The 23,403-nt window shown below is 40.8% G+C and overlaps 1 protein-coding gene across 10 annotated transcripts in view; it reads left to right on the top strand.

Annotated features, from left to right (window-relative positions):
* The first annotated feature begins 700 nt into the window (after nt 1-700).
* The window catches only part of LOC115174858 (titin), a 78,580-nt gene continuing 55,877 nt past the window's right edge, over nt 701-23,403 (top strand). For 3 of the 10 annotated variants that reach the window (XM_029733807.1, XM_029733806.1, XM_029733805.1), the window contains exons 1-5: nt 712-1,198; nt 4,527-4,736; nt 18,184-18,240; nt 20,763-20,894; nt 23,183-23,209. In XM_029733807.1, the coding sequence (XP_029589667.1) occupies nt 1,180-1,198; nt 4,527-4,736; nt 18,184-18,240; nt 20,763-20,894; nt 23,183-23,209 (445 nt within the window). In that variant the 5' untranslated portion in view covers nt 712-1,179. Of the gene's footprint in view, nt 1,199-4,526; nt 4,737-18,183; nt 18,241-20,762; nt 20,895-23,182; nt 23,210-23,403 lie in introns of all 10 variants that reach the window. The other 7 variants (XM_029733809.1, XM_029733808.1, XM_029733801.1 and 4 more) reach the window with 5 other exon arrangements.

Here is a 23,403-nt window from a genome sequence, read left to right as displayed (position 1 = left end):
TTGCAATGTTTTTCCTCCAGATTTGTGGGGCATTTGACGGACAAAATCAAACAGAAGCATCCGTTGTCATGGATTTCTGTTGTGACTTTGATTCATGTTTTGAGATGTACATGAATCTGGGAATCATACAATGTCAGTGGTTATATTCCAACCATCATATCAGATATGCTTTGGTCTTACAGTTCTAAAGATAATCTATGAATAATTGGACTAACCATGCCTAAATCAGGCTGCCAGGTGCCAGTCTGTTGAGTGGGCAGTGACTGACCCAGCTGGCACCAAGATAATAATGTGGGCACAGCGCTTCACAGGTAATGCAGTCCCAAAGGGCAATAAATCCAGTCTGTATCTTTTATTTCATGTTCACAAAGGTAAACTAAGCACTTAGGCTGCAATCAGCCTGGCATCCTGTGACAGATGAACAGCTCCTGACTGTGGCTTTTATTATTATTTAATTTGTATTATTATTTTTAATCAAGATCAGCTTTAAAAACACCTTCCTCAGTTTCCTAACTGTGGACACTCCACTGTGAGTGACGTGACTTGTGTGTCTGCCAGTCCCATTCCCAGGCCAGCAGAGGGAGGGGGCTGTTCAGGAGAGGAGTACTTATGCCCCTTCTGCTCCCCACTCCATGACAGTACAGGTCTGTTGGAGGGGGTCACACCCCTAGCCTAAAAAGGCAACACAGAATACAGCTGGTGTGGCTAGCTCTAAGAATAACCCAGGCAGGGCAGAGTAGCCTGGGCTAAGGTTACATTGAAGCCCCCCTCCTGTCCTATGCTTCCTGATCTACACCCATCATGGGCAGGGAAAACGTTTCGGCTGCATCTGCACCTCTCCTCTGGCCAGCCCTGTAACTTTTTTCCTCCTCAACTTTTGCTCTCCCCCTCCTGGACTTTAATTGACCCTCTTCAGAGAACCTACGTGACGGTGACCCTTTGGTATATTTATCCTTTTTCATCTTCAGGGGAATTGAACATCCAGTCCAGACACCAGTTGTAATATCTTTTGGTTGTGGCAGTTCTTCCTTGTAGGGGCTCTGTGCATGGACTCATCCTCGACGATCAGGACTCAAACAGGATTAGCGAGGTGGCGGTCCATGTTATTCTCTACAACTTCATTTTTCTTTTTTTTTTGGCCTAAGGGATTAATTGCTGAAATTAAATATTCAAACCAGCATGACTGAGGGAGTCGAAGGTACAGTATCGACACCAGTCTAAGTATGTCTTTACATTTGACTTCCTTATTATAGGTAACTTAATTTGTTATTTTAAATGTTAAAAACAGATGTGTAACATAGCTCAGCAGACATTTTGGAACCTGCTCTGTAAAGGAATCTCATGATTGGTCGGCTTCTAAAAATACTGGATATCATGTAGCATGTCATATTGGCCATTTGCTCTGCAGCCTTGAAACACTTGTGATGATAGCACAGCTTTAAGTGTCTTGCACTTAAGGTGCATAATACACCTCCATTATTACTGTTACAGACGTCATCTGACTTTTGGGAATCAAACTAATAATTATTTCTGATGTACTTCGTTTTCCCTCAGTCAGTTCGAATACCTGGCTCAGATTTTATTTAACCTGAGCCAGGGTGACAAAACTTAAAGTTGACCTAGAAGGGTCTATTTTGAGAGCACCCAGGAGAGGATAAAATCATATCAGTTTTGTTGGCTGACTCTATCTGACTCTATTACTGTCCTGAGATTAGTTGTCATAGATATCTACTAAGAGTTCCCAAGACAGGGACGTCAACTTCAGGCAGCGATGGGTCATGAGAGAGGGAAAGTAGATGTGTTGGAGCTTCATACATGTTTAACAGCACAGCATATTTGTGTGATGTATTCCATCACTATCCCCTCCACATTGCTGGAGTCCAGGATAATACCATACTGTGAATACCATTACTGTAACCCTGACAAACACACTCAAGTGCACATACTAGACACACACACACACACACACGCACGCACGCACACGCGCACGCACGCGCACACGCACACGCACACGCACACACACTGACACTGTTCAAGTCACAGTATGACTTGTGTATTGTTTTTTGTTGAATCAAAGTGAGAGGAAGCCGGACATATGGTGTATGTCTGCAGAGCCTCTTGAGTCAGCAGTTTGAGGGGACATGGGTACCCAATAATCCCCCTTAGCTGACAACGGGGTGCAGGCCATGGTGAAGAGACCCAACAGGTGGCCTGATCCCACACTGGGCCAGGCTGGACAAATACACATGCACAAGCACATGCACACGCACTCTCTCTCTCTCTCTCTCTCTCTTCTTTCTTTCTCTTTCACACTCACTGACCTACAGTACCAGTCAAACGTTTGGACACACCTACTCGTTCAAGGGCTTTTCTTTGTTTTTACTATTTTCTACATTGTAGAATAATATTGAATACATCAAAACTATGAAATAACACATATGGAATCATGTAGTAACCAAAAAAGTCATATTTGAGATTCTTCAAAGTAGCCACCCTTTGCCTTGATGACAGCTTTGCACGCTCTTGGCATTCTCTCAACCAGTTTCATGAGGTAGTCACCTGGAATGCATCTCAATTAACAGGTGTGCCTTGTTAAAAGTACATTTGTGGAATTTCTTTCCTTCTTAATGCGTTTGAGCCAATCAGTTGTGTTGTGACAAGGTAGGGGTGGTATACAGAAGATAGCCCTATTTGGAAAAATACCAAGTCCATATTATGGCAAGAAGGGCTAAAATAAGCAAAGAGAAACGACAGTCCATCATTACTTTAAGACATGAAGGTCAGTCAATACAGACATTTTCAAGAACTTTGAAAGTTTCTTCCAGCGCAGACGCAAAAACCATCAAGCGCTATGATGAAACTGGCTCTCATAAGGACCGCCACAGGAAAGGAAGGCCCAGAGTTACCTCTGCTATAATTCATTAGAATTAACTGCACCTCAGATTTCAGCACAAATAAATGCTTCACAGAGTTCAAGTAACAGACTCATCTCAACATCAACGGTTCAGAGTACACTGTGTGTATTTGGCCTTCATGGTCAAATTGCTGCAAAGACACCACTACTAAAGGACACCAATAAGAAGAAGAGACTTGCTTGGGCCAAGAAACACGAGCAATGGACATTGACCGGTGGAAATCTGTCCTTTGGTCTGATGAGTCCAAATGTGCGATTTGACTCATCAGACACAGAGTAGGTGATTATCTCCGCATGTGTGATTCCCAGAGTAGGTGATTATCTCTGCATGTGTGATTCCCACCATGAAGCATGGAGGAGGAGGTGTGATGGTGTGGGGGTGCTTTGCTGGTGACACTGTCTGTGATATATTTTGAATTCAAGGCACACTTAACCAGCATGGCTGCCACATCATTCTGTAGCGATACATCATCCCATCTGGTTTGCGCTTAGTGGGACTATCATTTGTTTTTCAACTGGACAATGGCCCGAAACACACCTCCAGGTTGTGTAAGGGCTATTTGACCAAGAAGGAGAGTGATGGAGTGCTGCATCAGATCACCTGGCCTCCACAATCACCTGACCTCAACCCAATTGAGAGTGTTTGGGATGAGTTTGACAGCAGAGTGAAGGAAAAGCAGCCAACATGTGCTCAGCATGTGGGAACTCCTTCAAGGCTGTTAGAAAAGCATTCCTCATGAAGCTGGTTGAGAGAATGCCAAGAGTGTGCAAAGCTGTCATCAAGGCAAAGGGTGGCTACTTTGAAGAACTTCAAATATAAAATATATTTTCATGTGTTTAACACTTTCCTGCTTACTACATGATTCCATGTGTGTTATTTCATAGTTTTGATGTCTTCACTACTATTCTACGATGTAGAAAATAGTAAAAATAAAGAAAAACCCTTGAATTAGTAGGTGTATCCTAACTTTGACTGGTACTGTACATGCATTCATACACATGCATGCACACAAATCATGATGGCTGGAGCAGAATTTCAGTCGAATACTATCTCTGTCATGGGCCGATTCAGAGAGAACACCAGAGACCATGTCGCAAGCCAGGGCTTCTCTCTGATTTGCACCAACCTGATTTCACAGTGTTACAGCAGCATATAAAATTTGAGAAAATGAACACTGCATTCTAACTACTGCAGCTGCACAACAATCAATGGCTTGTTCTGACCTAGTCTGACACATTCTGGTAAATCGATGAGTAGCCTTGTCAAATGAATGGCGCACATAAAGGTCATATATTTTGTTTGTAAGGAAGCTCTCTCCATTTAACACCAAATCAAATTGCCACGTCACAGAGATTTATATTAATTTGTAGAGATGGGTTTTTCATGGCTAAGTCAAAGATCACAGAGACAACACATTCCATACAAGACATTAGATTACTTTGACACTGTGCACCATGTATAGTACAATACAGTACCTTCACAGTCTAGCTATTCACCTGACAAAAACTTATCTCAGTGCAGTTTAATCACAAACCAACCCAACCAATCACTTGGTCTTCATGGTTGGTTCAGCATCAGGCCACCAACCTATCTTTGGTTATTTTCTTCCAGTGCGATCCTCCACCACAACCATGGTCATAGAGAGCAAAAACGGGGAGGCAGGACAGCCCCTAGTCAGGGTGTCTAAGAGGACCGTGACTGATGACCTGTACACTACCTTCAGTTCCCCCATGGCCTGGATCCTGGTCCTAGCCCTGGTCATCACCTGGTCCTGCGTGGCCATCATCATGTTCGACCTGATGGACTACAAGGGCCTCACAGGTAGGTCCTGAACCTGTCCCCCTACTGCTCCCACCCATCATGCATTGGGATGCTACTTCTAGGTCTGTGTTAGGTTCAAGTTTAGACTTGCTCTTTGCATTAGGATTCTACCTTATTCCTCAAAGGCCTCTGTAGGTTAGAGCTAGACTTCCTCTTTCCTTTGTACTAATTAGGATGAAAAGGGGCTAGTGCTACTCAGTAGTTTATGTGATGCATCATGCATTGAGTTATCATCCATCTTGGTCATTTAGGCTTTGGTTTTTAATGATGTGGATATAGATTTGGTCCAATTATACACAGCCCCTCTACTCAGGTTTGTTCATTAATTTAGCCTTAACATTTAGCCTGGGTGAAACAAGGTCATGGATAATGGCTAAAACAGCCGATGTGGGATGCAGTGAGCTCAGGGAGCACGATAAGGCCCAGTAGCTTGTTGTTTCCAGGCTGGCACTACTTTATCTGAAGTGCCACTGCCCTACCAACGGAGTGCGGGCTCTCAGGGTAGCCGGGAGCTCATTGGCTGGTTACTGATAGGACCGACAGTGACGAAGACAGATAGGGTGTAGCATTGCAGTTTACTGGGCCTGGGAAATATCAGCAGCAGCTGTGTTCGGTTACAGTCAACAGTTGAATCCTACAGACGAAGAACCATATAAGTGACAATTTTTCCATTTTAAGATAATCAGTTATTTTTATATTATTAATTGTGTGTACCACATTAGGTGTTTTATGGTTGACAAATAATTCACCATACTCATATCTTCCAACAACAATTGATATTTTTTTGTTATTTAAAAAAATACTTCTTTTATTGCTGTTTTAATTTTTAGAATGTGGAAGAACAGTATATCTCCAGCGATGATTTCAGTTTGTGGAAGAACAGTATATGTGACATTTTGCATGACACTTGTAAGATGTCCTTTTTTAACACCTGATATGATGTTTTAAGTACTTTCAAGTGCAGATGCCCTTCATGTAAATAACTTAAATGCAATATGTAGTTAATTAATTTGTATGGAGGTTCATTTAAAGGTGGTCTATCAACTTTAGCACTGATGACTTTTCTTTTGAGTCATGAAATCTTAGTCTCATTTAAAATGAAGCCCTCAATGTGAACATACCATAGAATAACTACAAAAATAGAATACAATTAAATTAATTAAATCAAAATAAGCACAACTTGTACATATCAAATATGGATCAATGTGATGTGCCAATATGCATGTCCATTATGCAGGTCCCTAAGGTCAATATTACAAAACGTTCAGAAAACCATTCTCTTTGCCTTTAACACTATGATCAGCAATTAAGTTTTGAATTGCGTTAAACCCATGCTAAAGGCAAGAAATGTCCTTCTGTACTGAGGTGACAGCAGTAAATAAGTATTAACTGCTTAGAGTTAATGCTAAATGTGGTGACAGAGAGATGTACTGTATATTGTAATGAATAAAAAAAGGTAATCATTAGGATATTTTATTGTTAGAACCACATGTTGCATGTTGATGGGATGTTAGTAAACTATTTTCTGTGCAATACCTGTGACTTTTAACCACCTCACTGAGGTGATCTGTAGTCCAGCTGGTCGCTTGAGGACAGAATCTGGAAGGTGCCTGAAGTCTTCACATTGCATCCTCATCACCTTGAATGGTTTCGCTGGTTGTGCTTCAAGTATCATCTTTGAAACATCATCAGGTGTATGAAGGACTGACTCCTTGCACCTCTTCTCGATGGTGGCAAAAGATCGATCACAAGGAAGAAAAGAATGACCAGAGACCATGAACTTCTGCTCAACTTGGGTAAAGTAACCCATAGAGATGAGCATCGACATCAGATTGAGCATCCGCCAGTTGTTATTCTGCCCACAGCATCTGTCACTGAAGATGATCAACTTGCGCACCTCTGGTTTGGTGAGTGGCGTGAATTTTGTCTTCACTCACTTCAATATGCAGCTTGCTACCTCAATGGACCTTTGGTGTGCAATCCCCTCATGCCAAACACACATGTATGCAGGATCTTCTTTTCCAAGTTCCTGGATGCAAAGGTTAAAATTTGACAGCTGCCGCTGATAGTAGACATTGGAGTGGGTCAGATTAGGGGTGTACTTCACCCCCTGTAGATCCACATAAATGACATGGCAGTCAGCATTGGCTTTAGCCCACTCAGTGTCACTTTGAAGCTGTGTGTAGGCCTTTTCGGCTTTTCGATGGTGCAACTCACTTTCAACTGCAATCTTCCTCTTCTCCTCTTCAGATGTTGCTGCTGACATCTTAGTGAAGAATGCGTCACATTTGCCACAGGTGTCACTCCTGGGTTGGCCGAAATTGAGACTCTGCTGTTTGAAAATGTCCCTATAAACCCAGAATTTTGCAGATGATGTGGTATTCTTCTCTTTGTAGAACATATACATTTATTGATAGTAAAACATATACTGTAGCACATTCAGGGTATTGCTTGATCAGGACCCCCATCTTTCACACACTCCCACTCCCAACCTATACACAGAATGAGTTTGTATTGCACCATTGTGTAACACTGCACTTTTAGAGTTAACGTTAATGTACGTATCATTACTGTCAAAGTTAAACTATGCAAGTGTTCCATATAGCTATTATAATAGGAGTTTTGTCCTATTTCTAACCTGTTCTAAGCCGGAGAGAATCAACGCTTGTTGTTTCTCGTATGGGACAGTGTAGAAACTGTTGAACAGATGCAGCTTGCGCTCATCAGTCAACTTTCCACAATCCTTTCTGCACGTCGTGGAACACGCTCTTCCCTGCAGGATACAGTGTAACGTTACATATAACTAGCTAGCTACTGTAGCCATGTCGAATCATCCGGTGGATGGACAAAAAGTAGCTAGCTATGTTTCTTCTATAATCTAGCAATAACATTTGTAACGATAGTGTATAAATTAGTAGCCAACAAACTTTAGCTAATATGTTTTCTCTATAGTTACAAATTAGACAACCCAGAACATACATGTTAGTTACTGTACTCTATAGCTAGCTAGCTAGCTTGATTGTTTGATATATGGTTCTTCCACATACCTCTTTTGGACAGCTTTTCACAGTTTTTTCTTGACCCTTACGATTTGTATAGGGTTTCCCGCATTCCGTAAGATCTTCCTTTGCCTGTCTTTCAATTCTTTTAGTTTTGTTTTACGTTTCTTTCCCACATTTCGACGATTTTCATCAGCAACAGAAAAGTTGTGCGCTTGTCCGTCCATTCTGAGTGGTGCACATAAACGGTTATTCCACGAGAGCCTATCTTTAAATTTAAAAATATTGTTAATTAGCGCGTGGAAAGCTTATGAAACCGGTTCACTATAGAAAAAGGGTGTCCAATAATGATTTTTCATGTATATCTCTTTTTTTTGAAAAATGTCACATATACGGTTCTTCGTCTGTAGGATTCAGTTATCTGAGAGAGGGTGGGCAGAAATAGCAATGCCCCTGTCCCAGTCAAACAGCTTTGAGTGAAATAGCTTACTTTTGGATGAGTCAAAAATATGTACTGGTAGATACGATTTGAGATGCGTTGCTTCAGTCAGTAGGGATGCTATTGTATCACAGACTTGTGATTAATATAGTTCATTACGACTGTTGCAGACGTATTCACATTTAATTTGTATGTTTTATAAGCAAACTTCAAAAGTGGGCACCATTGTAATGTAGATCTGTTCAACTCACAAAACAGTAGTTGAAGGCACTGGGGGCTGTGAGTCTAGTCTATCCACCCCAAGTCATTTAGCCTTCACAGAGGTTCTCATTAGAGTGCCATAGCTACGTACGTTCACTCTCATTTCTAATCTAGTTTCCTCCTCCTATTTTCACCCTGTCAATGCCGGCATTATACTACGCTTGCCCGTCTGTGCTTTTGCTTCCGCTTTGCTACTAACAACCTGCATGCTTTAATTGCTGATAGGCAGCAATTGTCACACACTTCAGTCAGTGTTGTGGGGGCTTCATGCTGCGCATTAATGGATAATGTACCCATGGTCCATCAAGTGTTGCTTCTGGATCATTCAAGTTTACACAGGTTACATCTAGTACTGAGTCTATATACCTTTTCACACTATTATTTCATTAGCACAATTGAAGTAGGCTATTTTGTGTTTATACACAAATACAGTATGTTTCCATACTGATGCCAACCATAATGGTACAGATAGTCTAAGGTCAACCATAACCTCCCTATATGAATGGTTTTGGACTATAGCTTTCATGATAACTCATCTACGGAACTGATTTAATACTGATTTATGATTGAAAAGGTATACAGCCCATTTAGAAGTCACCTGATGTGTCATTAAACTACTATTCACCAGTTTTTAGTGTGTAGGTGAACAAAACTTACCATAATAACACCCAAGTGTGGCCTTTTCTGTGACATAGTGTGGCTTGAATATCAATTTAAGTAACATCCATTGCATTAAAGATATTTGTGTGTTCATGTGTGCATGTGTGCATGTGTGTTTTCAGTAAATTACTTGCAATCCAGTAAAATGTGTTTAGTGTATGAAGTGCTAATTTGTAATGAATGTGCTGTAACTGTACTATTGTAAGTTGGTTGTAGCATTGCCTGCAGTAGCCTATATAGTTTAGTCAATTATTACATAACCAGCCAGCTTTACAATGTATTGAGTCTGTATTACAGTACATCATGTTTTGTGCCCAGCAAAACTGCATGGCCTTAGAAAAGCAACGTTTTAAAAAGCCCAAGTCCTGTGCTATTTTCCAATGTCTGGATATTGCTTTATTTATTTTTGATTTTACCTTTACTTAACTAGGCAAGTCAGTTAAGAACAAATTCTTATTTTCAATGACGGCCTAGGAACAGTGCCTTGTTCGGGGGCAGTACGACAGATTTTTACCTTGTCAGCTTGGGGATTCGATCTTGCAACCTTTTGGTTACAAGTCCAACGCTTGTCGGTGCAATTGTCGGTGCAATTGAATAGAAAGCTGTAACGATTTCTTAATCTTTCCATAAATAGTTGAAATGTCTTCAATAGCTCAATCTCAACAATAAAATAATTTGAGTGTTGCTTGTTTTTTTGTGCATCTTAAGTAATAGAGCAAAATAGACCAGAATTAAAGGACAAAAATCTATATATTCACCTGAATTCACTATTAGTCTTGACATGAGCTTTTAAGTCTAAAGTGATTTATGGGCAAAGTTTTTTTATGGGCATATTTCCAGGCAAAATCATCCCATTAAATTGTGTGACAATTGCTCTCATGCATCCGGCCTATGATAACTTACAACTGTCAATTCAGTTGACTTTCCTGTCTCAATTTATACACAATTGCCTTGATACTAACACCTTCTCCGCTATGTAATCTGGTTTCCGAGCTGGTCACAGGTGCACCTCAGCCACGCTCAAGGTGCTAAATGATATCATAACCGCCATCGATAAAAGACAGTACTGTGCAGCCGTCTTCATTGACCTGGTCAAGGCTTTCGACTCTGTCAATCACCATATTCTTATCGGCAGACTCAACAGCCTTGGTTTCTCTAATGACTGCTTCACCTGGTTCACTAACTACTTCTCAGATTGAGTTCAGTGTGTCAAATCGGAGGGCCTGTTGTCCGGACCTCTGGCAGTCTCTATGGGGGTGCCACGGGGTTCAATTCTCGGGCCGAACCTTTTCTCTGCATATATCAATGATGTCGCTCTTGCTGCGGGTGATTCTTTGATCCACCTCTACGCAGACGACAACATTCTGTATACATCTGGCCCTTCATTGGACAGACACTGTGTTAATTTTAACAAACCTCCAAATGAGCTTCACCGCCATACAACACTCCTTCTGTGGCCTCCAACTGCTCTTAAATGCTAGCAAAACTAAATACATGCTCTTCAACCGATCGCTGCCCGCACCCGCACGCCCGACTAGCATCACTACTCTGGACGGTTCTGACTTAGAATATGTGGACAACTACAAATACCTAGGTGTCTGGCTAGACTGTAAACTCTCCTTCCAGACTCACATTAAGTATCTCCAATCCAAAGTTAAATCTAGAATAGGTTTCCTATTTCGCAACAAAGCCTCCTTCTCTCATGCTGCCAAACATACCCTCGTAAAACTGACAATCCTACCGATCCTTGACTTCGGCAATATCATTTACAAAATAGGCTCTAACACTGTATTCAGCAAATTGTATTCAGTCTATCACAGTGCCATCCGTTTTGTCACCGAAGCCCCATATACTACCCACCACTGCGACCTGTACGCTCTTGTTGGCTGGTCCTCGCCACATATTCGTCACCAACCCTACTGGCTCCAGTCCATCTATAGGTCTTTGCTAGGTGAAGCTTCGCCTTACCTCAGCTCACTGGTCACCATAGCAACACCCACCCGTAGCATGCGCTCCAGCAGGTGTATTTCACTGCCATCCCCAAAGCCAACACCTGCTTTGGCTGCCTTTCCTTCCAGTTCTCTGCTGCCAATGACTGGAACGAATTGCAAAAATCACTGAAGTTGGAGACTTATATCTCCATCACTACCTTTAAGCGTCAGCGGTCAGAGCAGCTTACCGATTGCTGAAGCTGTACACAGCCCATCTGTAAGTAACCCATCCAACCAACTACCTACCTCTTCCCCATATTTGTTTTTTGTTTTTCTGCTCTTTTGTGCACCAGTATTTCTACTTACACATCCTCATCTGCACATATATCACTCCAGTGTAAATTGCTAAATTGTAATTACTTCGCCACTATTGGCCTATTTATTGCCTTACCTCCTTACTTCATTTGCAGACACTGTATGCAGATTTTTCTATTGTGTTATGTTTGTTTATCCCATGTGTAACTCTGTGTTGTTGTTTTTGTCGCACTGCTTTGCTTTATCTTGGCCAGGTCGCAGTTGTAAACTTCTTCTCAACAGGCCTACCTGGTTAAATAAAGGTGAAATAAAAAAAATAAATAAAAAATAATCGTACATTGAGACCACATCAGTCTGTGTTGTTAACTGTGTGGTATTAAATAGTGACCATGCAGCATGTCTTTCTCTTTGATTGAGTGCTGCTGTTGAGGAGACACCAATCTGATGTGTTTTAATATTTCTAATTCAATATTGCATGTTGCAGATAAGCCTGCAAGGAGAGATGTAGATTTAATCTACAATGCATAATAATGAGCATTGAATGTGGCCAATACCGATGGTCATCTATGGAGGAATGACCTCCTAATCCATTCCACGTGCAATAATGGGAAGAAATTGAGGCTGTGGCCCTTTCTACCGAAGCCTCTCAGCCTTGTTATAAGTATAAAATAGTATTTATTAGGTGTTAGTAGTCAGACTACAGCTAAACTATACCCTAAACCAATTTCTTAAACAGTAGCCTTATTACAGTTTTTCTCAGTCACTTTGGTGCATTTTTCACATCATCCCTAACATGTGCAAAATAATAAGGGCATTTCTCAGAACAATTTGTACAAACTGCAATATACAATAGATGTGTTTCTAAAGCTAGTCAGTCACTAAAAATCCTTAGTACATCTCTCAAAAGTAAATATTCATGCCAATGATCATGTCAGTGTCATCAGAATGATAAGTCATTGAGTCATTGTTCACGAACAAGGTCGTCAAAATGTTTAGGCATGTTGTCAATGGAACTGTGTACTTTGACAGTATTACCTGATGTAAACTTAGGCTACAGTTTGGATGACAGTTACTGTATTGAAAATGCACAAGGCTGCACTTCTATGGCATATATCAATTTCAACAGTACTATTTACATATTACTGTATGTGGGTTATTGATTGAAAGAGACTGGACAACCCAAGGGGCACAAAGGAAAAAAAACGAAATTAGAAAGAAACACAGGAAACCACCCCTAAGACACAACTTTGCCCGCAGCACTGTTCTAGTGCTGTCTCTACACATCCAGACGTTCCTGTCTGTCGGCCCACATATTCTCATCCACATCACACCGGATATTTTCCCTTCCAATGCAACGTGGAAAGAATCTTTTGGAATGCCTTATCCATCCTCTGCAGGCGTCTACTGTGATGTCCTCACATGCTGCATCCATTGCAGCCAGCAGGGTCATCTGTGTATGTGGCTGACGATCGTACACCTTCCACCTCCATGCTGAAAAGAACTCCTCAATTGGGTTAAGGAATGGTGAATAAGGTGGGAGGAATTCTATGAGCATCCTCGGGTGGGTCACAAACCATTGCCTTATGATGTTTGATCGATGGAAACTCACATTATCACAAATGACCACATACTTTGGCAAATCCTCTCTAAACAGACCCCTCTCATCATCAGGGATGAGAGCCCTGTAGAGAGTCTCTGAAAAGTTGAGTAGATGCTGGGTGTTGTATGGCCCTATAAGGGGGATATGGGTTAGGACACCATGCTCTGAAATAGCAGCACACATGGTGATATTTCCTCCCCGTTGGCCTGACAAATCCACAGTAGCTCTGTGACCGATGATATTCCCACCCCGCCTTCTGCATCTGGTCAGGTTGAAGCCAGCCTCATCCACGTATACAAAGTTGTGAGAGGGTTCACTTGATTCCAACTCCATTATACGCTATATCCCAGAACACACAGTTGAATTTATTTTGGTAAGGAAGAGTGACATAAAATTTACATATATTGCATGTTCCTTCCACAGCAATGGAAACGTGTGCAGTTTATGCTTACTGTACTATGTATCACTATAAAATGTTGCTGTAAAGTAGTTACATAGATATATGTTTTACCTGTACATACTGGTACCGTAGCTCCTTAACTCTGTCCTCATTCCTTTGGAATGGTACATGGTACAGCTGTTTCATACTCATCTGGTTTCTATGCAGCACCCTGTCCATGGTTGAGATGCTAACCGTATGGATGTTTTCAAAGACATCGTTGTCTTCTATAATGGTCCTTTGTATTTCCCTGAGTCTCATGGCATTGTTTGCTCGGACCATGGTGCAAATAGCCTCCTCCTGTTGAGGTGTGAAAAGGCGTCCTCTGCCACCAGTTTGAGGTAATCTTGCAGTCCTATGTGGGGAAAAATGCAGCGATGCATCACACACTTTCACATAGACAAAAACTATGTGAACACACATTTTACTGTAAAACATACAGGTGGGTGCATGTAAGGTGCAGTATGTATCTGTATAGAGTATATTTCTGTATGCTGTGAAATACAAGTGGACTACTGTAATATGAAGCATTGTAGGAAGTATACAGTATACTGCTTATATACAGTAACTGTGTGCATTGGTGGACATACCTGTTCTCTCTTCGAAACGTTTGAACTATTGAGGACACGGTTGATCTCCCAATATTCGGCTGCACCCTTCAACCCACCTCAGCCATTGTAAGGCCATGATTGACAACATGGTCTACAATAGTGGCCCTTATGTCATCAGATATGCGCCTATGTCCTCTTCTGCCTCTTCCTCTGTTTTGCCTTCCACCACGCATCCTTGCTCCTCTTCCTCCTCCTCTTGGCTGTTGACCCTGTTCGTTTCCTGGTCCCTCCATTATTGGAAAATTGCAACTCTGTGTTGTGGTCTGTCTATATATGCTTGCCAATTGATTCTTCATGAGATGCACCTTTGAGCAATTTAGACAACTGGTTGATTGTTGGTTGAACTAACACTTTACATTCCTTCATGAGTGAGGGTCAATTTCACCTGCACCATTCATCAATTCACGTTTTTGTACAAAAGGTCTAATAGAAATGTGTAAAACTATGCTTGACAGTTTATGACAAATAGTTCAACAATTTTGCATGTAATGGCTTATGCAAGGAACTAATGCCTAGATGTTTTGAGGGGTAAGACTATTCAACAGAGAACCATCTACTATATTTTGATCAACATGACATGAGCAATTGAAAATGTGGAAAAAAGCTGACACTTGTACATTATCAATTGCAATATGTACAAAAGCAATTGCAAAAGAAAATTGCTTTAATGATGTGCACAAGTGACTAGATGATTTGGAATTTGTACAAGTAGTGTCAAGAATGGCACTTTTAATCTAAGAAATGCACCAAAGGGACTGAGAAAAACTGTAATGAAAACAAAGGGACTACATTGGGGTCACACATCCCTAAATTAAATTAGGGAAGGGGGGTTAAGGTTGGTAAAAATGATCCCTGGGGATACTGTATGGCACTAGGACAACACGTGGAATGGGAGGGTGATAATCACCACACAAAACCATGGCACCATCCATTAACCCTTGAAAGGAAAAAAAATAGACAATTACTAGAGGACCAAAAATAACAAATATCAATTCTTAACACTTTTTGGCGTGAGTATAATTTCTATACGTATAGTATAATGTAAATGTAAATATACCCATATCATATAAACCTTTTAAAAAATTGCCTTTGAAGCCACAATCTTTGATGACATGCTGAATCACAGTAATACTGAAAGCAAGTCTCATGTCCTTGCTTTTAAGAATCGTCTGTCAGGACAGGTAGCTACTGTAGCACTTGGTCCCCTGTAGGATACTGAGCGGTATCATCTCTCTCTGTGAAGGATGACTGTGTCACTAGACTCCCTCTCATAAACTGGTCCTCTCTGTTCATTTGAACCCCTCACTGTCAGAAAAGAGACTGCCAGAGACATTGGAATTTAGGGGAATAGCTAGGAGTACATGCCACTCATAATTTCATACCAAATATGTATGGTAGTGGACCCAACTGGATATCCAACAGAGTTTTGGAATGATTATTTTATTTTGAAGACAGTTAAGTGCACTTTTTTTTCATAGTCATTTCATCACCATATACACATTCAGTACTTTCCATTTTTGACACAAAGACATACAGTAACAGGGAAACATGCTATATTAATTTCAAAAAGGTCACAAACTAATCGATATGTAAAACAAAAGGCTGTGTGCCCTGAGACAGAATACAGTGTGATGAGAAAGTATTCATACCCCTTGACTTATTCCACATTTTGTTGTGTTACAGCCTGAATTGAAAATTGATTAAATTGTTTCTCTCACCCATTTAAACACAATACCCCATCATGACAAAGTGAAAACATGTTTTTAGAAATGTTTGCAAATTTATTGAAAATGAAACACAGAAATATCTCATTTACATAAGTATTCACACCCCTGGGTCAATACTTTGTAGAAACACTCTTGGCAGCAATTACAGCTGTGAGTCATTCTGGGTATGTCTCTAAGAGCTTTCCACACCTGGATTGTGTAACATTTTCAGATTATTATTTTTGAAATTCTTCAAGCTCTGTCAAATTGGTTGTTGATCATTGCTAGACAACCATTTTCAGGTCTTGCCATAGATTTAAGTGAAAACTGTAACTTGGCCATTAAGTGAAAACTGTAACTCGCCATTCAGGAACATTCACTGTCTTCTTGGTAAGCAACTCCAGTGTAGATTTGGCCTTGTCCTGCTGAAAGGTGAATTCATCTCCCAGTGTCTGGTGGAAAGAAAATTGAACCAGGTTTTCCTCTAGGATTTTGCCTGTGTTTATTTTTTATCCTGAAAAACTCCCCAGTCCTTAACGATTACAAGCATACCCATAACATGATGCAGCCACCACTATGCTTGAAAATATATATTAGAATTTGTATTCAGGACAAAAGTTAGTTGCTTTGCCAAATTCTTTGTAGTATTACTTTAGTTCCTTGTTGCAAACAGGATACATGTTTCGGAATATTTTTATTCTGTACAAGCTTCTTTCTTTTCACTCTGTCAATTGGGTTATTATTGTGGAGTAAGTACAATGCTGTTGATCCATCCTCAGTTTTCTCCTATTACAGCCATTAATCTCTAACTGTTTTAAAGTCACTATTGGCCTCATTGTGAAATCCCTGAGGGGTTTCCTTTCTCTCCGGCAACTGAGGTAGGAAGGACGCCTGTGTCTTTGTAGTGACTGGGTGTATTGATACACCATCCAAAGTGCAATTTATAACTTTTATTTTTACCCGTCTACCAATGAGTGCCCTTTTTTGCAAGGTATTGGAAAACCTCCTGGGTCTTTGTGGTTGAATCCATTCACTGCTCGAATGAGGGGCTTTCAGATAATTGTATGTGTGGGTTAAAAAATAATGTTCAACACTATTATTGCACACAGAGTGTCCTTGCAACTTATTATGTGACGTGTTAAGCCATAACAAAGGAGTTGAATACTAATTGACTCAAGACATTTCAGCTTTTCCTTTATTATTTTTTTGTTGCAAAAAACAAAAATGTTGACATTATGGGGTATTGTGTGTAGGCCAGTGACAAAACATCTACATTTGATCATATGAAATTCAGGCTATAACACAACAAAATGAGGAAAGACCACTTTCTGAAGGCACTGTATTTGTTTTGCTGGCCTTGGAAATTATGAACCTAGCCATAACACAGCCATTTAGTGGACAGCAATTGGGTATGACTGCATTTTTAATAAGAATTTTTCCCACCATGACATTTCAATAAAGGGCAACACTCAGTAAATTAAATACTTAACCGACATTTTGTAACAATGAGCAGAGTGTGTTGACTGTGAAGACATTTTATTCCCCTTGATGTGCACCACATAGCCTGGGAGGCGACCAATTGGAGTTGAACCAAGTCTATTGTCATGCCACCACTGCTTCCTTTACAGAGAGAGAGAGAGAGAGAGAGAGAGAACTAAACCTTCCAATGTGTTTTGGAACAAACCACAGAGCCTTCCCATAATGAGAGACTTAGTTTGGATGGTTGATTCCACTCTACTCCCAAGTCCCTTGCCTTCTTACCACTTCTTTCAGGGTAATATGTTATTTATTTCTATGTATTTAGTTGAAGTCATCCTTCCAGGAATCAGTGTTGTCAGAGAATAGAGATAGAGGGGTTCAAATGCACAAGCGTTGAGGGATATTTGGTCATTTACATGACGTAGGTTGAAGTGCCAATCAAGCAAATGTCACTGAATAATCAGTATTTCATTGGTATGCTTCAAATCATACAAACCACAGCAGTATGTAATAACTGCACATTAGCTTTTGGAACAAATCAATCAAGTCAATGGGATTAAATAAAACAAAAACAAAAAACTTGTCAAACCCAGCTGTTGCTACAGTATGGCAGATTCAATAAAGAGTGAATGGCATACTGTGCTCGTTATAGTTACAGCACAGCATTTTGTTGTTCTCTCCCATTTTTCACACCTATTGCATTATGGGTGTTTACTTTTTGTATGTTGATGTGTTCTCTACACTATGGTCATGTCTATCTTTGTTTCCATTGTGATGAATGTCTTTGTGATGACCTTTATTTCTTCTGTCACTATACTTTGATTGTGAATCGTGAGTAACTGTGTCTCTGTGCGATTGGTTGTTGTGGTAAGACAGTCCGTTTTCTCCTCCTAGAACGCATCACTCTGGAGTTTGTTCTTCTCCCCACATTGATCATGTGCATGTGATGGAGACTGTTCACTGTCCCTGTCCCTGTGCCACTGCTTATATACCTCTGCTTCTAACAGGGGTCCCCCCACCTCCCGCTGTCAGGAAAGCAATTAAGGAGGCAGGGAGGTCTAGAGGCAAGTCATTATAATATGCTTTTAACTTTGTTGTGATGATTAGAGGCCTCTGAGGCCCTTAGTGAGATTGAGTTGACATACTGTTGCAACTAACTTTAGAGGAGTAGACAAAACAAATTCATATATTTCTTTAAAAAATATATATATATATATCTATATATATATTTAAATATAATACAATGTACTATTAACGACTAATATAGCAACTAATTACTCCATTAACTCATGTCATGATAAATACACTACATGGACAAAGGTATATGGACACCTGCTCGTCGAACATCTTATTCCAAAATCATGGGCATTAATATGGAGTTGGTCCCCCCTTTGTTGCTATAACAGCCTCCATTCTTCTTGGAAGGCTTTCCACTAGATGTTGGAACATTACTGCGGGGCCATGCTTCCATTCAGACACAAACACACTAGTTACAGTAGGTCTGACACTAATGTTGGGCAATTAGGCCTGGCTCGCTGTCGGCGTTCCATTTTATCCCAAAAATGTTTGATGGGGTTGAGGTCAGGGCTCTGTACAGGCCAGTCAAGTTCTTCCACACTAATCTCGACAAACCATTTCTCTATGCTACTCGCTTTGTGCACGGGGGCATTGTCATGCTGAAACAGGAAAGGGCCTTCCCCAAACTGTTGCCACAAATTTGGAAGCACAGAATTGTCTAGAATGTCATTGTATGCTATAGCGTTAAGATTTCCCTTCACTGAAACTAAGGGGCCTAGCTCGATCCATGAAAAACAGCCACTGACCATTTTCCTCATCCACCAAACTTTACAGTTGGCACTATGCTTTTGAGCAGGTATCGTTCTCCTGGCATCTGCCAAACCCAGATTTGTCTATTGGACTGCCAGATGGTGAAGTGTGATTCATCACTCCGGAGAACGCGTTTCCACTGCTCCAGAGTCCAATGGCGGCGAGCTTTACACCACTCCAGCCATTGCTTGGCATTGCACATGGTGATCTTAGGCTTGTGTGCTCGGCCATGGAAACCTATTTCATGAAGCTCCCGACGAACAGTTCTTGTGCTGACGTTGCTTCCAGAGGCAGTTTGAAACTCGGTAGTGAGTGTTGCAACCGAGGACAGACAATTTTTATGCACTACTCACTTCAGCACTCGCCAGTTCCATTCTGTGAGCTTGTGTGGACTACCACAGCTGAGCTGTTGTTGCTCCTAGACACTTCCACATCACAATAACAGCACATACAGTTGACCGGGGCAGCTCTAGCAGGGCATAAATTTGACGAACTGACTTGTTGGAAAGGTGGCATCCTATGACTGTGCCACGTTGAAAGTCACTGAGCTCTTCAGTATGGGCCATTTTACTGCCAATGTTTGTCTATGGAGATTACAGGGCAGTGTGCTCGATTTTATACACCTGTCAGCAACAGGTGTGGCTAAAATAGCCGAATCCACTAATTTGAAGGGGTGTCCACATACTTTTGCCAATATTGTGTCCCTTTCAATACCTTTGATATAAGCATTTAGATATTGTCGATAGCTGTAACATCCATTTGTTCAGAATTGCATAGAAAATAAATTCCCACTTAAATATTTTCAAGTCCAGGAAACAAAAAGTCCTTTGTTGAATATGGCTATATCAACCGTGTTTCCTTAACCCACTCATGCTAATTCAACACTACTATAGATTATATAACTAATAACCACTCTCTTCTGAATATCCATTATACTGCTTTGATAATTGCTCGCTAATGAGCACTAAACAGTCTAAAGAGCAATCTCTAAAGACCAGTCAGTCAGATTCTCCTGAGAGTTGTCACTAACACAGTATGCTGGCAGGGGTGTCTGACATGTCCTGTAGTCTGTACTGTACCATGTCATTCCTACTGCCTACTGTGTGTCTCTACCTATGATGAAATGGAAATGTATGTCTCATGCTGTTTGCCTGCACAGCAAGACAGACAGACAGACAGACAGACAGACAGACAGACAGACAGACAGACAGACAGACAGACAGACAGACAGACAGACAGACAGACAGACAGACAGACAGACAGACAGACAGACAGACAGACAGACAGACAGACAGACAGACAGGTGGCCGTCTCCACAGTGAATACGCCAGCAGAAATTAGAAGTAACCCATTGGACCATGGATGGACGGAGGACATGTTATACTACATCACATTTTTATAGTCATTTAGTTACAAGCTATTGTTTATAGTCATGTACACATTCATTTTCATATCACTTCTCTGTTTGTTTCTGGGTATGAATTCCGTTGCTGGGATTTGCTTGTTCTAATGCATTTATCTACATACAGAACATTTGAACGGTGTATGATTCCATTTGACAGATTAAGCACAGCATATTGTTAAATTAATATTTATATTATCTATACAGAATGCAGTTTTATACATTGGTAACTAAGTATTCTTTAAATATTCCTTAGTCTAGTTTTGAGTGGAGTGTTTCTAGAAGTGAATGTGTAAATGTAGGGTAGCTATGTTTTGCGGGGTCTTAACTCACACAGTCTGTTCACCACACTCTCAGGAAGCATTCAGCATATCAGCTCAGATCCCATGAAAGTGGTGAACGAGGCAGTGGAGGAGACCACTGGCTGGGGCAACCTGCTTCTGACCTTTGCCTCCAACCTGGTAGCACCTGAGGAGGAGGAAATTGAAGGTATACTTCACACATACTAATAGACCAAATAACATCAACAACAGTAACATAATAAACAGAACACCATGGTATTTCTAAAAGAAAAAGGGCCAGCCCACTTTGATTTGACGAGTCACCTGGCAGGTCACGCCTCATTCAACTTCATGGATGCAGGAAAAATATGTCAGACTGAGAACCTGTGAACCATAGGTCCTCTAAACACTACACAATACTATATATACTGTAAATCACAGTATGTTGAAAGGAGGTCCATACATATCAACCTGAGCCTGTTTATCATATCTCATATTACATGATGTATTGTCATATTAAATACAAGCTCCATCCACATAGAGCTAATAACAGCATTCCAAACTTCAAACTAAAGAACGGGACACAGCCTTTCACACAGAATAATTTTGAAACGGAAGAACAATTCTCTCGACCTGCAGCGTGATACCTTTAACTCCTGTACCACATTTGTGTGAAAAATAAATTTAAGTGAAGGTTTAGCTCTCTCTCTCTCTCTCTCTCTCTCTCTCTCTCTCTCTCTCTCTCTCTCTCTCTCTCTCTCCACACTCACCACTACAACATACTCAGCAGCGTATGTTTCCTCACAACAAAATCAGCACATACAGTTTACACAATGTTAGCTAAAGGACATCTGAAACAGCCAAGGAGCTAGTCTCCATTCCATAGCTTAGCCTGTGATTCAGTTGGGTATTAAGATATATTTCTACCAGTCTTATTGAACCAGGAAGGAACTTGATATCAATAGTCCTTTCCAATGACAACCTAGTGATTTACCAGCTCTTATAACAGGAGCTGTAAGTATACCCCAGTGTGGAGGACAACTACTGTACAACAGTTCAGGGACAAACTTCCTGCGGAACAGTACTGATTTGTGGCATAGAAGTGAACACACATCAGTGTGATTTGGGAAAGCAAATGTTTATAGTTAATTTAACAGCAGCACCACACGTACAGTTCAGCAGCTGTTATTGAATTACAGTACAACAAAATAATGTAAGCAAACGTCACGTAGATTTGACTAATAGTTTCGCTGTGCAATAAAGGGAGTGCAGGAGAGTAGCACAAATGTCAGTCCCAATAGTAACTCACCGAAGAAAGCAATGTAGTTGTATTATGTACACACACACACACACACACACACACACACACACACACACACACATACGGTAACAGTGACAGTGACCTCTGCTCCCTGTAAATGATGGAGAGAGTGAGTCTGTGGAGGGATGGAGGGCAAGACAAATGGAGATTATAGGGACAGAGAAAGTAAGAGAAAGGGTTGTCCCACGGTGGCTATGCATAGCTCAGTGGACTAAATACAGATAGATGCTGACCTGCCTGGCTGTCTGACAGCTGTCTGTGAGTTACGACTCAAAGGGCAGAGACTATTTCTGTCTTACTGTAGGGTAGACACTTTAACCACTCGTACAGGCACAACATAGTGTCCAGGTTATGTGACGCCATGGCTTTGGCACCTTCTTAATACTTCAGATTCATAGCAATAAATAACAAATTATTAAATAAATAAGCTTTAAACATTATTTGTTGCTTTAATGCATTTATACAACCTGGTAACGTTATCTCTTGGGCTAATGTGGTTTGAAAGGACCTCCTTCTCTCTGCAGTAAGAGATACAGTATATTTCAAAACGCACCCCACAACATCAAACACACCCTTCAGAATTAGCATTTTCCTCTCATTTTACTTCTGAGAGAAAAAATAAATCCCAAATGTGAATATCTGCTATTCATAGCTAGAGCCAGTTTAGCACAAACGAGGTGGGTGTATTTTCACATCTCCCTTGAAGAATGGCTGACTCGTCAAATCAAACTGCTCTGCAGAAACTAAACCTGTCTACTGACTTTTGTGGAGTTCACACTTGTTTTCCCTCACAAACTTAGCATAACACAAACTTAGCATAACACAGCTGACATGTTAGACATAATTCTGCTACCACTCCCAGGCTCTTTCACAGGAATACATTTCACTAAATCGTCCACCTTTGCTCTGAGATTCATAGTAAACAAATGTTGTTGATGTTGTTGTGTAGCCTACTGCCTCTCATTGAGTTGACTTATACTCTTTAGCGCCTTAGTGATTTTTAAGAGGTAAAAGTAAAGTGGCTGCAGCTGGAGAAGAGCATTACTCCCACTCTGATCCACATTCATAATTGATTCTGCCTTCATCAATGTTTCACTGGATCTATTGTGTTGATTCCTTTCTTACACTAACATATTCCCCCCATATCCCCCCCCCCTCCCCCAATCTGTTTTTAGGTGAGCTAGATCCGGGGAAGAAAAAAGGTTTGTTTTCATGTATCTATTCATTTACCATAGGTTTTTTTACTTATTCGTCAATGTTTTATAATAGCTGTTTTCTTCATGCTCTTTATAACACAGATGTTAGTGAAAGGAAAAAAAACGTATTTGTTGAGAAATGCTTCCTGGCAATAGCGCTATTGTCAGTCAATGTGAATGCTTGCTCTTCTGCCTGCTAC

The sequence above is a fragment of the Salmo trutta genome, chromosome 35 (genome assembly GCF_901001165.1).
Source record: "Salmo trutta chromosome 35, fSalTru1.1, whole genome shotgun sequence".
Classification (NCBI taxonomy): Eukaryota; Metazoa; Chordata; class Actinopteri; order Salmoniformes; family Salmonidae; genus Salmo; species Salmo trutta.
The sequence above is the reverse complement of the archived record's forward strand: the minus strand, read 5'-3'. Positions and strand labels throughout refer to the sequence as shown.